This window comes from Corapipo altera, unplaced genomic scaffold (genome assembly GCF_003945725.1).
Source record: "Corapipo altera isolate COAL_440 unplaced genomic scaffold, ASM394572v1 61411, whole genome shotgun sequence".
Taxonomy (NCBI): domain Eukaryota; kingdom Metazoa; phylum Chordata; class Aves; order Passeriformes; family Pipridae; genus Corapipo; species Corapipo altera.
The window spans coordinates 13,056,309-13,073,263 of record NW_020884875.1 but is presented as its reverse complement, the minus strand read 5'-3'; the positions used below and the strand labels follow the sequence as shown (position 1 = coordinate 13,073,263).

The 16,955-nt window shown below is 38.7% G+C and overlaps 1 protein-coding gene across 1 annotated transcript in view; it reads left to right on the top strand.

The window, feature by feature from the left end:
* Positions 1 to 16,955, top strand: part of ARHGEF28 (Rho guanine nucleotide exchange factor 28) — a 105,345-nt gene that overhangs the window by 41,611 nt on the left and 46,779 nt on the right. The window contains 4 exon segments of the mRNA XM_027635073.1: positions 8,803 to 8,933; positions 11,343 to 11,620; positions 14,114 to 14,258; positions 15,560 to 15,671. Coding sequence (XP_027490874.1) covers positions 8,803 to 8,933; positions 11,343 to 11,620; positions 14,114 to 14,258; positions 15,560 to 15,671 — 666 coding nt within the window.

Sequence of the window (16,955 nt, the reverse complement as noted above, 5' to 3'; positions counted from 1 at the left end):
TATATAATTATTTTATCCCTGAAAATATGATAGATATTTTTCTAATGGGTTTTGAATTAAATTTGCATTTGAATTGCATTATTTTCTTTCAACAAATACGCTGTTATCTCTGACTGAAATATGGATCAAGGAATCACTTGAAACATAATACAGAAGTAGTGCTGCAGACCTTAGCAGCCTGAAAAATAATTGAAGTAAGGAATGTTAACAAGCTCAAATGTCATCATCTTCCAAAAACTGACATTTAAGCTGATCCACATTCCCTCTCCTCCTTTATGTGGAATACAAAACCGCATACATTGTGGGGTAGCTAAAAGAAATGTTTGCTGGAGTTGGTTAAGAAACAGTGGACATGTTATTTTTGTATTAGCTCTTGTGTAGCCACATATGAGCCTGTTTAAAAAAAACATGTAATTTGTGTAGAGTAAAGATGTTGGGGGAAGGGATAATGAGTTCCTACTGAATACTAATTGCCTACAAGTTGTTCGGGGAGACTGAACTGAATGGAAGATTTGTTGTAAATTAGTCACTGGCTGTATTGTGCATTGCAGTGAGGTTAGAGCAGTGCTGTAAAGGTGCCAGCTCTACAAAATCCTTATGATTCACTGTCTAAGTTGGTGACTGTGTGAAGGAAAATATACTGTGCAGACTAAATATTATTGGAAAAAATGCTCCTCTAATGAAAGTGTAATCTTTCTTCATGACACTTAAGCTTTAAGCTCATTTGAGCTTAAAAGATGGGAGCAACAGATTTTGAGTGGGTTATCTCTGCTTTTCCAGCTGCAACATCCCAAAGTCAGCCAGCGTTATAAACACTGAGAGGAAGGGTATTGCTCTGCACTTATATAGAGTCGGCAGATTGATTAGTCCTCTTAGCTTGGTGTTAATCTTTGGCTTCTTTAATTCCAGCATTTTGCCTGTCCTTAATTTGAGATCTTCTAAACCCCACTTTTAACATGGAAACAAAGCTTTGCAGTGGTTTGCTTTTGAGAAGTATTTTCTCATTCCTTACTCTGCTTCTGTTGCTTTCATTTACATCAAAATGGAAAGGTGAGTTAATGATTCATTGGCACACAGTGACCTTTCAAATAACTCTGGACAACAATTCAACAGCTCAGCTCATACTTTAACCTCCTTGCTTCTGCCTTGATATTTGCAGCCTGATCTGTCTACATGCCTGGACGCCTGAAGAGAGCAAACATTTACAGCTTCTCCCTCCCCTGTGTTTAGTGGGCAATTTGATCCTTCTTTGTCCATTCCTTTATTTCACATCACTCTTAGGCTTGACGTGCTATTGAGAACAACAAAGTGCAACTTTGGGAATCTGCTCTCTGTTTATTTAGCACAAAAATGGACTCAGACTCTGATTCACCTTTTAATTACTCTTGGCCTTCCTTACCTAAAATGAGGATTCGAAGAAGGGCATCCAAACCAGGTAGAAAAAGTTATCTTCTTTTAAATGACTCTTGCTTTATAGCTCTACCACCTTTTCATTGTCTGATTCTGTGCAGGTGGCTGTAAACAGCTTGTGTGAGGTAGATTTTCTTCCTATCAAAAGTCCACCTCACTGTTTCTTATGCTCTTTTAGATAATGGAATTGGAATGTTTTTAAGTAAAAAGGAAGTATTTTCTACAGATTGTGTACTGTTCTTTATAACAGTTTGTATTTCTTTACTCTCTTAGGGCTTTTTCCACCCTTTTTGTTGTATGTGTAGCTCTCACTGAACAATTCTGACACCCTGAAGCTGTATGGCATGCCAGTGGCTGTAAAAAGCTCTGCTGGTTGCAGTTATTTTCATTTAGGGAGAATTTGGTAATTCAACTGTCCTCAACAGCTAACAGGATTTTTTTTTTTATTATGTACAAAAATTTCACCAGAATGAAGAGAAAAAATTTTTGCTATCTGCAAAAGAAAAGGAAAAGGGTCAGTTACTAGTTTTGGTGGCAGGGTCAGTTACTGTCTTGGTTAGACATTATCCTTCTTTATGCAGAAGTCTTTGGAGGTTAGCATTATAAATGTTGTTAGTATGCTAAAGGGGGTTTTAAGGAGGCTGAAAGGCACTGACCAGCAAGTTATTGTTAGGAAGAATTATGACTGGAAGCTTTAATGGGGAAAGACAAATTTTTACTACATTTAAAAGAAGAAAAATTATGAGAAAGAATTGAAAAAAATATAATTTGTACTTCTCTTCATAGAACTGGTGGTTTTTGTATTTCAGAAAGGGAAAAAAAAAACAAGTTGGAGAAGTAAGATGCATCACTGTCATTAAACTCAGTAAGCCAAGAGAATCATGTTTACACAGACTTGAGACTTTGACCTACTTTTTAGAGTGAAATATGTGTACAGGATGCAGGTTTTAATGTGCAAGACATTTCGTCAACTTTTTATGTTTATGCGTGGGGAAATCCAATATTTTCTCAGTGCATAGGAGTTTCTGCATTATATGTGGATGCACATGCGATTTGCAAAGAAGATGAAATGAGTTGCAAGTTGCACAGCGTGTGTTCTTTCCATTTCTAACAAGGACTCATTTTGTCTGTAAATGCTGTAGCTGTGCACCCGTCCTTCATTCAGTTTTGTTTAGACAGCTTTTTTTTTTTTATACTTAACATGTTGTAAAGAACTGGATACAGGTGTGGTGTTTGCATATTACAGCATTACACCTTGTTTTCCATCCCTGTTAATCACATACCAATATATGTGGTTTGTATGTACAACAGAGCATATCTGTGGAGTTGTTGAAGAAAGAAAGTGCTTGTTTTAGTGGTAAAGTTCAAGGGTTCACTTGAACCTTGGAGGATTGAAATTCTGGCTGCCCGTGGGGTGGGAGAAGTGCCTCTTCAAGAAGACAGCAGGCTCATGATCTATGTTTTTTTCTGGTAGGATCAGAACATGCCCAGTTGATCATGGCATGCAGGTGTGGGGCACATAGCTCATGGTTGCATTTCTGTCATGTAGCGGCTCAGGTCTCAGTGAACAAGAGATTTTCCCGCACCACTGGAAATGAATGGTGCAGGGTTCTTCCAGCCCACTCCAAAAGCCATGAAGTCGAGTACCTGTGCTGGCTGCTTCAGCTAATCTGGACAATGAAATTTCAATTGCCTCCCTTCCCCGCTGAAGCATCAGGCTGTTGGTTTCCTGCCCCTGGCTGCTCCTCATGGGAGGCAGGGGAGCTGTGCAGACTGTCCCACTCTCTGGAATGGAGAGTCAAAAATATAAAGTGTCACACTCCATTTTGCACCACATGCATAAGTTTTTTCAGATTTTAACTTCCTTGTGTGGTGCAAGGTCAGCTTTCATCCCTGCTCAGGCACCTTCCAGACCGGTTGGCGAATCCCTCGCCCTTCCCCTGAACTCCTGGAGGCTGTCAGGAGCCAAGCGCAGGTTCACACCTTTGGGACACACACTGCAGATTACCCACTTCCTGCTGAAGCTGCTGTGCATGACATATTTAAAGAGTAATTGGGCTCAGCAGAGAATGTGGCCATGACTTTGTCTTAGTGATTAGGCTGGGGAGAGGACCTAGTTTTTTTCCTTGCTGCAAGACCCTAAATGCATTTATTTTGTTATTTTATGTGAAATTGCCACAAGGCACCTTTCTTCTCCCCTGCCTTTGCTCTGCATAGTTCTACCTATTAAGTGGCGGTGACTCTCGGAGCCTTTTTTGGGGTTTTAAAAACCTTTAGGAGTGCTGAGAATATCTGTGTCTGACAAGTCTGTCCCACTGCATGGAGAGTTGAGAGCTATACACCAAATCCACTCATATAGAGTTGGGAAGTGAAACCAAGAGTCTCATATCCACAACTTCATTTGTTGTGCTGTTGCATGAAATGAGACACCAGCTTATTTCTGTTTCTATACTCATTTGTATAGTAGGTCAGGTACCTTCTTCAGGGAGGGAGTCAGGATTGTGAATCCCATGTTGGAAATGGATGCTTTCTTACAGCCCACATTTAGGGGACCAAGATCAATGTCAGTGATTGACAAGTGTCATAATTCTTAGTGGATACTTTTGGACCGCATCTTGAACATGATGGCATAATTTTCTATCATCTCTATGCCTCATCTTCCTCATGCAGTATATAGGAAACACAGTGCTTTGGTTTATGCTTTATAGATTTAAGACAATTAAATTTCATTTTTATGACAATAGCACTCTAATAACACCTTGCTTTACCTTCCATGTGGTGTTATTCTTATGTACTTGCCTAATTTTGTTGTCATGGGTAGTTGCACTGTCTGAATGAAGACCTAAAACACCTGAATTAGGGGTGCAGATCCCCCATTGAAACTGGTTGTATGATCCACATCTACAGATATGTGTGTCACTTCAATTGTCCCCTTGCTAGGAACATGTGGTCTTCTTTCGTCAAATTCAGGTAACATCTTCTGGATTTAGAGCAGTATTTCTGCAGTCCCACATGATCCATGTGCTTAACTTGTCTGTGTTTCTCATTGACTTCCAGTTATATATTAACCCCTGCTCAGATTGCTGGGGGTAAATATGATGAGCTGTCTGAAAACTATTCATTGTATCTAGAGAAGGTAATTTGTAATCTCTTTCCTGGCTCTTAGCTTGGTCATGTTGATGAATTTCACTGCTGTTTTGTTGTGTTCTACCGTAGAAAGATTTTTGATTTTTGTGAGAAAACAGTGAGTGTTATGTTCTTGCCGTTTTCTGACACAGGTCATTCAAGGCTATACATTTTCTTATGCCAACATAAAGCATACTTTAAATTATTACTATGATGAGCATGTGTTTTTTAAAGTTAAACTATAAAGCATAAAAAGTTAAAGTATAAGCTTTTGTGCCTGGTAAAATGTGCAGCATTTGCCGTATAACTCCACAACATCACAAAAGATGTAGAGAACTTGTGCCTGGTTATTTGTTGGTCAAGTCTTTTATTTTATCCAAGTTTGGAGATTATTCTTCCCAGCACTGCATCTGAATAACGTATACAACTTTCTTGACTGTTTATCAGACAGATGGCAGACAGCCATAAGCTCTGCTAAAGGAGACATGTCTTTGTTTTATTCTTTTTCTGTGATCACAGTATAGAACTAGAAAGCCTTCAGCTCTGGCGGGAGGATCAGCTTCGTGAGCTGTGCTTGCTAGGTTGTTTCAGTAGCAAAGCCATTTCCGCTGTGTTGTGTTCAGGTAACTTTTACCTTGGTAAGCACCTTGAAGTGCATTTCCAATACCTTACAGAGCCAAAAATCTTATGGAACACCATCACCTGTTTGCTCTAGCAATCTTGTCTGTCTTTTCACAAGCCATGTTGAATTTTTGCATCTGCAATGAGAATAAGCAGTTTGAATGCCTAGGGGAAATTTTTGAGACATTTTGTTGGAAGATGCATTTTGTTAATATTCCTCATCTTTCAGACAAGGACAATCTTGCTGTATATTATTACTGATATCCAGCACTGCAAGCTATAATTCTGCCAATGTTAACCTGGTGGGGAAAGTCTACTGATGGTCACTGTAAGATCAAGAGAACGTGTAGTCAGCAGGGTGAGCTGGAGAAAGTTAGTGAGGCTGTAGGAATGCAGTATGTGATACAGACATTTGTGAGAGTTTTGTCACTTTTTAACCTATGTGGGCCTGTCTGGTGAAAATAAGTTACTAGCACAGTCAATGTGCAATTAATATTGCTCTCCTCTGCATTCAGCAAACTCTTTAAATACTTCTTGTGCTACAAAGTTAGTTTGATGTAGTCATCCCTTAACACATGTTTGAAATGGCGGGGGGAGAGTGGGAGTAAGGAGGTACAGCGGGGTGATATTGCCATTGGATTCAATGATCTTGAATGTCTTTTCCAGCCTATACTATTCTATGACTCTGTGAAGCCCAAGATAACTTACTAGCTTTTGTCTGTTCGTTTTAAACCCCAGTGAATAAACCCCATTTAGATGTCTCACTTTTAACAATAGACTAACTGGAGTATTGCCAGGAAAACACATGGCATTTAACAGTGATAAGCTGTAAAGATCTAGAGACTGAAAATACTGCAGATAACATATTCTGATATAGTTTGTTGTATTTGCAGTAGCTTTCTCCAGAATTTGTTACTTAGGCTGTTACTCTCTTAAAGAATTTTAAAATAATATAAAATGCGTTATTAGAAGTTGCTATATATATATAAATCAAAATCTGAAATAATGGGGGGATTTGTATTGTTTCTGGTTTGGTGTGTGTAATTAATTGAGCAGTTAACTAAGTGACTGTGGAGACCCAACGTGGCAACCCTCAAGGGGAAGTGAGCATCCAAGATGCTCATAGATGCTTATGGTCAAAATAAATGGAAAACCTCAGAGACCCCACAAAAGCTTATGAAGTTTTATTAGTAAATTACAATCTTGTCATGAAATTGTTGTAAGCTAGTTCCTGATCTCCTCCTATAAGTGCACAGAAGTGAGTTTTGGGTAAAGGAGTAGAGTGTAGGGGAAGAGAGAGAGGGAGATGAATGAAAGAGGGGGAGAGAGAAAGAAAGGAAGAGAGAAAGAGAAATCAACAGTCCTGACTTCAGAATGGATCCGAATGATGGGATGTCCAGGTTGTGGGGGTTCTTTTTTATAGATAGGTTTTTCCCCACCCTGGAGTTAAGTTTCTTACTTTCTATGCAAATTACTTATCATGCACAGTCCATTCTTCTAGACCTTTCTGGAAATGGATGGGAGGGCTTTGGGGTTTTTGGGCAGTCTTGATCGTCCTCTATGGTCCATATCTGTTTCTTAACCTCATTTCTGCATCTGCTCTGCTCTGTATTGTGTTTGACTCCAGGACCCAGAATATTTGTTCCAGAAAAGTGTTGTCCTACTTCCTATGACCCCCCCTCTCCAGCCACATCATGTTCTGTCTCACAGTGGTTATTACCAGCAATCCTTGGTTGTCTCCACAACCATCCAGCTACCAGTGTTTGAGACACACACATCAGGCCCTTTGTCTTCTAGGCTTCTACACACCAGCAGTGGCGACTCTTGTTGAAGTCTAGAAACTGCCTCCTGAGACTCAGGTTTACACCATAATGAGGGAACCCCTGATATTTGGGCTGTTTTTCAGGGATGTGCATCGAAAGTTTGCAACCTAGCACTGGAGCTGTACACCACCCTTGCCAGCTGTACCCAGTGGGTTTACACACAAGTGGGAACACAGGCTGGGGTAGGTAGTAAGCATGGAAGAAGAAATGGAGAGCCTCACATTTTTTTCTGTGTGGTTTTTGGTTTAAGACCAACCCTTGGAAAGCTTTACAGCTTACTGTTCTTGGGCTTTATGTGATAGCATCTTAAAATTAAATAAAAGCTGCAGTGTGTAGCACTGTAGATTTGGCCATAGTCTGGGACTTTTTTTTTTCAAAGCAACAAATGCCCCAGACTGTAATAAGTGTAGTTTCTAATCCAATTCTGTTTCTTCATTATGAATTTTCTTGCAGTATAGTGGTTATAAGCATCTTGGATAGCCTTTGAGCAACTTGATTGGCAGGGGGATTGGACTAGATGATCTTTAAGTTCTCTTTCAACCTAAACCATGCTATATGGCCCTGTGATCTTCCAAAAGCAGTTATGTTGCTTTAGGAATATGGTGTGGGGAAAGTCTTTAGAGGTATCTTTTCCTTTACATCTTTGCAGAAAATGAATTTCTGATGCAGACTAAGAAGGATTTGTTAAATAATATTCAATAACAGATAAACTTGAATTAAGTTTATTAAGAGTTTTGATTTTAGATATTTTTCTGGGTATGAGACTTTTCTCTGTCACATCATTCTTATGCTAGTCTGTCTCAGTTCACTTCCAATTGCTATGCTTAACTCACAACATTTTAAAATAGGCAAAAATTAGATTACAGTTGTGATTTTTTTTTAACCTGTTTTCACACAGTCTAGAATAAGACTGGTTTTGACTTTGTAAAATTTTGCTCTTTTTGCAATCAGAAGATAATCCAGCTCAAATGCTGGATTGGTACATTCTCTTCATACTTACAAACAGAAGTGGGCCTGCAGAGCAGAGGATTTCTGCTGCTCAAAGGCATAAAATATTCAGCCCATGCAGCTTTTTATAATATTTGTATTCATGAGCACACTACTGAAAACTAAACTCTGGACTTCTGTTAATGATTCTGGTGAAACTGATCGGTAGCAAAAGCAGAGCAGATGCAGCATCCATCCCAAGCATCCTGTTCATGGTTCAAATCCTGATTGATAGCAGTCATTCTGTGGAGGCAATATCAGTAGTATTTTATTTATATCCCTTTTGCAATTTTATTGGTGTTTCTTGTTTTAACAAGAGTAATCTGATTTACTGGTTTAAGATTAGTATTTATGTGGCTGCTAATAGGTAGAATGGTTTAGGGGAATCATTATTTGACTGAAATTGAACAGTATTTCAGTCATATAATGTATCAGATGTTAGATATTTAATGTATAATAATTATGCATAGTTCATCCCAGCCCATAAATCTTGCCCTGTCTTCTTCTGCAATCACAAGTCTCTGCAAAGTTCTGGGTTAGGTGGAAAATAGAAGCTTTTGCTAACCAAGGTACAAGAACACTTGTTTTATGTTATATGAATGACTCTGTGGTAACTTTTAGAGTCTTGTCAGCTATAGGCTTCTTGGAACATGTAGCAACTGTTAGGCAATTATGAAATGAGCAGGTCTTCGAGCGGTCCTACCAATATTACTCAAATTGTAATGCTAAGATTTGGGGCTTAATGTTTGACTTTGCCATTTTTATGACAGTATATACACATGAGAAGGAAATGGTTTGAGATGTAATACCATATTTTCCACATTTTTTTTTCCAGAGCACAGACACTCTACCCTTGATCTTCTTAGGAAATTGAAGTATCCCCCTACTTTCTTTGCTGCAACCAGACTTTCTCCCATGCTGAGTGGAAGTGATGAAGTATATGCAAACTGCATGGTCGTAGACCAAGTAAGCTTATATTTGAACTTTTGGCAAATTTTTCTTCATCTTCTGTTTATCTGCATAATAGTAGGATATTCTGGATGTGCCAGCAGTGGTGTGTTGTCAGTTAGTGAAGTTCTAAAATAAAACCAGTAATACATTGCCTTTCTCAGCTGTATTTTGTAACCTATTTATAAGATCCCTTTTAACAATTTCAGTTGAAGACAGGAATTATTCTTCATAGCCTGTAGGGAGAACCCTAAGGCAGCTCTTCCTGTCTCTTCTGTGTGTTGGTGAGCTAAACAGCGTGTGCTTCTTTCTAAGAAACATCAACAATATTACTTACTCGTGTGCACTTTGATTTCTGAATTCTGTGTACATTCATAGTAGAGAAGAATTTGATGTTGCTGGATAATTTCAGAAGTTAATTATAAGCTCAGAGCAAACCTTATATGCTCAGTAAAAATAAGATATTGCTGAAGAGATGAAGTTGATGTCCTGCAACTGTCATGGAAAAGTCAGGAGATTCTGATTTAGTATTCGTGTTTCTGATTTGTCACCAACACTGGAGATGACCCAAAGTGTCCAGAGCAAATTGTATTTGACATCACTGTGCTGCATCTGAAATCATCCTCCATGGTCACACTCAGATATCATAATTTGGGCAGGGAGAACTAGTCTAACTCCTGGTTGTGTCTAGCTAAACGGATGCAAGATTCTGGTGGCACATAGCTATTTTTCAGTGATGGTTTAAGTGATTTATTTATTTGTAGCTTGCTGTGGGCTCTCCCTGGGCTGAAAGATGGAATATAAGAGTAAGAAATTACCAGATCATAATGTTAGAAGTCTGAGATTTTGCAAGTGTGATTTTTTTCTTTCTTTTTATTGTCTCCCCTCCCATTCCCATTCCCTCAAACACTTCACCCACTGCATTCACTGTAGATCCAGTTCGTTGTGACAGCTGAGATGGAAGTTTAAGTCAGAGGCCAAGTGTGTTCAAAATGCACTGAAAGTTATAGAGAAATGCATGTAATAATGACCAAGGAGTGAGCAGCTGTCAGGGGGATTATAATGTACATTTGATTTTGAATAAGGAGGTTGGAAAGACAGAGCTACAGGACTGCGTCTCCATTATAGGTGCAGATGTTACCCAGGTGTTTTGCTCAGGGATCCTTCAGCTTGGATTGCTAACCTTTGCTTAATATGTGACCACATTAAACTTTGTTAGATTGCTGATTTGGGCCAAGTTCTCCCTTAAGCACTACTCGGCAGGAGCCAGAGTGGCTGCTGGAGAAGGTCCCTCTGGTGCTGAAGGGGAACACTGCCCAGGCAGGAATAACTTTGCAGGGAGGAACAGCTGCGTAAGACTGGGAAAAGCATTTTACCATTGTACATCATATCTGCATAGCACAACAGAAGTATTTCCAGATCTGCATGTGCCATATCTTTGAATGAAAATGTGGGCTGCTGTAAAAATGCCAGTAGGTCTTTCTGTCTTTTACTAAGAGAAACATAATTAAGATGGGGATGAAAGCACATCTCAAGAGAGATGGGAGAGGATGAAGTCAGCAGTCTGAAAGACCAGGGCTTTGCAAATGCTTGCAATCCTTCCTTTATTCTTACTTTTATACAGGTGCTTTTCAGAGATTGAATGTTTTCACTGGCAGTGTGACTTTTCAGTATTAGTCAGTATGGGTTTAGATGACAGTAGCCTCTACCTAAAAGACTAACAGTGAACTGTGTTTTAGTATCTTCTACAGAGTCAACAGGAGAATTCAAAGAGTTGTTACCAGAGTCTAAATTCTAATCCCTATACCTGAGAAACCAGAATTCCCAACTCCATTTTTGTCTTTGTGCAACAGGAGGGGTGCTTCATGCCCATAATTGCTTAATGGCAAAAAATAAGAGTCTTTTCCCTTCCTGCCCTGGAGAAACTCTGTTCCAGGTCATTTTTGTTTATCTCAAAGCTTAGGAAACTGGTGCTGAAAATTTAAAAGTGCTCGATTTGTAGGCTGATTTTTCCAAATTAAATTACACAGTGTTTGAATTTTTGTCCATCTGTCTCCCACACTAATGTATTATGCATATTTTTTGCTTGACTCAAGGTTACTTTTGATAAAATCTATAAGTATATGCATCAGTACATTTAGTAAAAGGTGTAGATATGAGGGAGAAATTCAGTAATAGTAATTCATAGTAATAGCATAGTAATAGTAAATAGTAATTCCTTGCTATTACAATTAGGGAAAAAAGTAATGAAAGGTCTAGAATCTCTTAGCCATGTAACTTGCCTTCAATTCATGTTGTATAAAAAGTAATAGGGGAAAAACCCCACAAAACATATACCCAGAAATAAAATGGCAGACTACTCTGGTTCTTGTTTCCTGACAGTACATCTTGTTATTGCCTCTTACCAGCATTCATTTTTACCTACAGACTGGAAATTTAAAGACTAACTATGTTCGTGGAGATGGTGTCAGCACTGAAACGTGTCTGAATCCCACCAGCTCAGTCCCGATGGCTAAGAGCTCTTCATCTCCCTCCCTTGAAGAGAATGATCAATATATATATGTTCCAAATGAAGGAAGTCGAAGACCAGGATTAAGACATACCGTTTCACCTTCTCATCTGTATGTAGCAGATTCATATCTTCCATTCAAGACCCATGGATTTATTAAGGATCGGGGCCAACTTCATGCTGACATGAAAAGAAGGTATGGAATTGACTTGATAATATGGCCAGAATAAGGAATATTTATAACACCTTTTATTTCAAAAGATGAAGTAGAATCTGGAGTAATAAATATTTTTACTGAGGCGAAATCACTGTTTTGTATCACTGATATTTATTGTCCTAATGATCTGTTTCATAAAATAGCTATGAAGACATTTTTAACAAATAAAACTGTCCACGCAAATGGATACTTTTATAACTTTTATCCTTGTACACACGTACTCTTTACAAAAAAACAATCAGCCCTGTCACTGCCATTGTGTCATTTTTGTCAGAAATCAGAATTTCACTATGGTTTTCTGTAGTAATATTTTCCATTAATAAAATAGTCCCAAATCTGTGGAATTCTCTGAGAATCTTTCTATTCTTTGCATTGGCCTGTGGGAGGACCAAGTTATTTCTGATTGCATATATATTTTTTATCTCAAAAGACACAGTGCAGAGTACAGCTGTTTCTGATAGGTTCAGATTGTTTTCTGCTCCATTGCTGGTACACAAGGATTGCTGGCAACAGACCCGTTTGTCTAAGGAGCCTCTTCCAAATGGCTTTAGGTTATGGTGAGAACTTGGCTTCCAAAATTCAGGGAATTTTGAAGATGAAACTATAATTTTGGTTTTAACAATTGGGTTTTAACAATTAATTTAAAATTTAAACAATTTAAAAATGATTTTTCTTGATGAAAAGGCTTTATTGTTTCTCTGGATAGATAAGACACGAAATTAGTTCCTTCTTGTACAGGAGGAAATTTGAGTCTTGTTCCCAGCTTTAAGGAGTGTTAGGACTCGTTGGAGATAGTCTATGTAAAAACATATCAGATCTATGTAAAAACAATAAGGAAACAGTAGTGTCAGCCAATTGTTAATTAAAATGGGCAATAAAATTTTCTCTACCTTCATTTTGAGTTTCTTATGCAACTATAAGGTCCCTCTAGGAGGAGTCTTCAACATAGATAACACAGTAAATGTCAGAAGAAGATTTTTTCTTTCCCAGTCTTCTTTTTCTTTTTTTTTTTTTGCTAACTATAGAGATATCATGCAGATTACTCTTCCTCTAGTAATCTACATGATCTAAGCTTCCTCTGCCTCTAGTCAGAAGTGTTTTTATCCTATACATTTTTAGGTACTCCCACTGTTTTAAAGACCTAGATCAGGTACTGTATCAGAACTTTAAGAGTGTATATGAATTTCCAGACACATGTAATTGGGCTTAATATGTCATATGACATGTGAGTGATACAAATATTACACATAAAAGAAGACTACCAGTATGTAATTCTATTTTTCAACCAGCTTTTTATGTCAGAAAAATTCCCTGAGTGAGTTACCTCCAATAAGTCGTGGATACTTGTCTGTTAGTGTAAGCATGTATTGCCTTTTCAATTTTAACTTGTGACAGTAACTGATAACGCATTTTAATAACTTGCTTCTGAGACATCACATGGGCTATTACTAGGCAACATTGTGAAATACTGTCTTTAGATTTGTAATAAGGAAGCGGTTTCAGACAGTATTGATAGATCTGTGCTTCAACAAAGTGTGTGAAGGAATTTTTATGCTATTATTCTTGGTAGGAACCCTGGCTATTTAGAAATACCACACATAATTTAAAGTTTTATGTTTGAAGGTTGGAATGTTATTGCAAGCAGTCAACCATTCCTTCCAGTTAATCTGATCAAGAGACCATGAACTTGGTCTTGCAGGTAACAGGACCCATCCTGGGAAACCCTGGTACTGCTGAGAAACCTTAGGACACTCTTCTACTCAGAAATTCTTGCCAATCAAGTAGTCTCTAGGTGTTTGTTGTATTGATTTAGCCAGAGATTTTTCAGTCTGTTTGTAGTCCTATATGTTTTTAAATTTATATCTTTTGAAATGAATCTTATAAACTGTCTTAGACCCTGTTTCATCTCTGTTGTTGTTTTTCTCTTTCATTCTCCATTTTAAAGTCACAGATGTAGAAAAAAATATGTCTGTGAACAGCCACATCATATCCTTCAAATATACAAATGCACAAAATGTCCATCTATACCCATGTATCTTAATACTGAAATCTGAGCTAGTTGTCTCAATTCTGCTTGTTGTCTTAATTCTTATTATCATCTATATAGAGGGGTAGGTGCATGCATGGAATAAAACATTATATTTTAAGGGAAATGCTGAACATGGGTCTAAAAATCATCCTTCAGAGGTGGCTGGCTGCGGTGGGAGTCTGCAAGATCATCGGCGGTATTGGCATCTGCACTGCAGATCTACAAGGCTGAGTCAGAGGAGTCCTGTAGAGTGGCTGAGTACCTTGTCCAGGTGATTGCAGACCTGAGAGAGGCCTCAGAGCATGACTTAACTGACATAATGATAGTGGTTTGGATTGTCATTGATGAGAGCATTCAACAGTATCTTTGCTTTTTACATTAAGGTTGAGATAAATTGTTTATGAGGAATTCAGGGAAATTAAAGACTTCGTTGTCTGCTTCAGTTCAAGTCTCGATGACCTTGAAGTAGATGGTGGAAGTGGAGGTGCTTTGGACAGATCCCATGTTTATTACCCTCACCTCGGCTCTTCAGAGGCCATGGCTTCTAGCAGAGATGGATTAGACTTATCTACCAGTCTGCAGCCCAAGGTATTTGATACTATGTTGGTTTGAATTGTTTTCCTTTTAAGTAAATCACTGAAACTATGTGAGAAATATCTGAATCTGAAGAGGAAAAATGAGTTCCCAGTTGGCACTGCTAGTGTCACCAGAGAACACTCATACAGGGTTGTGAAACTGAAACTCCCTGATTGTGGCTGGGCTGGATAGCAGCTATGGAAATGGTGCATGAGACGTTGCTTTGAGTTTAAAAAACCCTGTCATTTATTGGAAGTATTTCAAAGGAAATATCTCAGGTTCAGTGAATCAGCATTTCCTAACAAATATATTTAGTGAGGAAATTTTTAACCAACTGTAGTTATGCGAAAGAGTAACAGCTTTGTAAAGTGTAGAACTGTCCTGCTGCCTGTTTTAAAACAATTTCTACACTCACGGAAATTCAGTTGGGTTTTATACATTGAGCAATGCAAATATCTCCTCTTTGTTATGGTTTTCTGAAGTATCCTGTCTACATTACCTTTCATTAGACCATGGTGCCATTTCTGAGATCTTCAGACACATAAAGAGTTATTTTTAATTTGTAGAGATTCTTTATGGTTTTTTTAGACACACTTGTTGCCATTGTAGAAATTTATCTGACATTTAGCAAATGATTACATGAAGGAGAAAAAGAGTTCAGCATAAACACTGAATTTTGTCAGGGCTACTTTTAAAAACGGTAAGGTGAGCACTTTACAGGAGTTTTAGGAGTAGTCTCTGTTGAAATGTAAATGGTACATCAAAAATTATGGGATTTTCTTTCAAGCCTTACTGTTGAAGTATTTGGGGATTGGAAAATGTTTTCATACACAGTAGTAATAAAAGAAACCAAAGAAACAACACAGAGGAAAGGGAAAGAGGTCAACTCCTTTCTTTGGAAGCTCTGACATTAGTAATTATCAAGGCATGGCCTTAGTCTCCATGAAATGTGTTTGAGGTATTAAAGTACTAAGATTAATGCCTCCACTGGTAAAAGAAGATAGTTTCATCATCAGATATAATGACCAACAACACTCTTTGGATGTGGCCTGTCACCAAACTGGAGAAAAACTTGCACCCACAAATCATTTCCTTTAACATACAAAAATTTATTGTGATAGAAATATGACAGACTTCCTAAGAATTCACATGAAGTCATCAAAAATTTTACTTCAACTCAAAGATTTAATGAAACCAGAAAAGTGTATGTGTCTGATCAGCTACCTTTCAAAAATTTTGTTGCTGATTTTTTTGTTTCTGTTGCTGATGCATTTCAAAATGACAAAGTTTTAATTTGTTACAATTTCTTGTAGGAATGCACGGTGTTTGGGATTCGGTCACGCTCCTATTCCTGCTCCTCACCCAAAGGTTTGGTAGGAAGACCTCGCATTCCTCGAGACTTTGCAGTTCAGGATTCAAATCAAGGTCAGGTCTCTGGCTTTGCACAGCCTCATCCCATACCTGCCTGCTTCAGTCCCAGTGCTGATGGCTTTACTCAGGCCTGTCCTGTACCCAGCTCACCAGTGTGTGGGTCTAGTAGCCTTTAGGTAGCCCTACTGTTGTCCCTCACTCTTCTCCTGTCTACAGCCCTGTCATGCCCTCCCCTGATACATCTGCTGATCCTTGGGAGGGCACACAAACTGGGAGAGCAATAATCACAAAAAATAGTGCAGGCAAGAGCAGTAATCTTCTCTTTGGAAGATTCTCACCCCAGCTTCCTGCTGAGTGCCTGACAAAGACTAGGAGGAAGCTCAGGATGACACAGAAGAGATGTCAAAGAGGGCAGGTGAATCCGGCTTCCCAAAATCTCCGAAACACAGATGGGTGGTAGTCATCTCTACAGGCTGGGGAGCAAAATCCACTCTCGTCATCAAGTGGAGTCAGAGACGTCTCTGCAAGAAGCTTGTAATTTTTCACAAATTGTTTCTGACATACATTATTTATAGACACAGTTTCATTTTTAGAAGACAACCCACACTTTTTACAATGAATGTATGTTTTATGGGTTATGTTTGAAAACCATGTGAAGTGTGAAATACATACACTGTGCTTTTCATACAATTCACATCAGTTAAAAACCACCTGCATTTCAAGAGGCTTGTTCTGTATAACCCTGTCAGTTGTTATGCTTCCAGCTTGTCTCTCACTCCAGTATACCTTTAGTGGTCCAGTAGTCCAGAGCAGGAGGTAGGACATGTGAGTTACAGTGAACCAGATGGAATGGACACCCAGAGAGATTGTGAATGTCCCATCACTGGAAGTGTTCAAAGCCAGATTGAATGGGTCTCTGGGCAACATGGTCTAGTAGGTGGCAAGCCTGCCTATGGCTAGGGGCTTGGAACTAGGTCATAGAATCATAGAATTATTAAAATTGGAAAAGACCTCCAAGATCGTTGATTCCAACCTTTCACTGAACACCATCATGTCAACTAAACCATAACATTAAGTGCCACATCTAGTTGTTTATTGAACACTTCCAGAGATGGTGACTCCACCACCTCCCTGGGCAGCCGATTCCAATGTGTGTCTACACTTTCAGTGAAGAAATTCTTCCTGAGGTCCAACCTGAACCTCTGTGGCACAGCTTGAGGCCATTTTGTCTTGTCCTCTTGGCCATTTTGTCTTGTCTCCCGTTGTTTGGGAGAAGAGGCTGACCTCCACTTGTCTACGGCCTCTATTCAGTTAGTTGTAGAGAGTGATAAGGTCTCC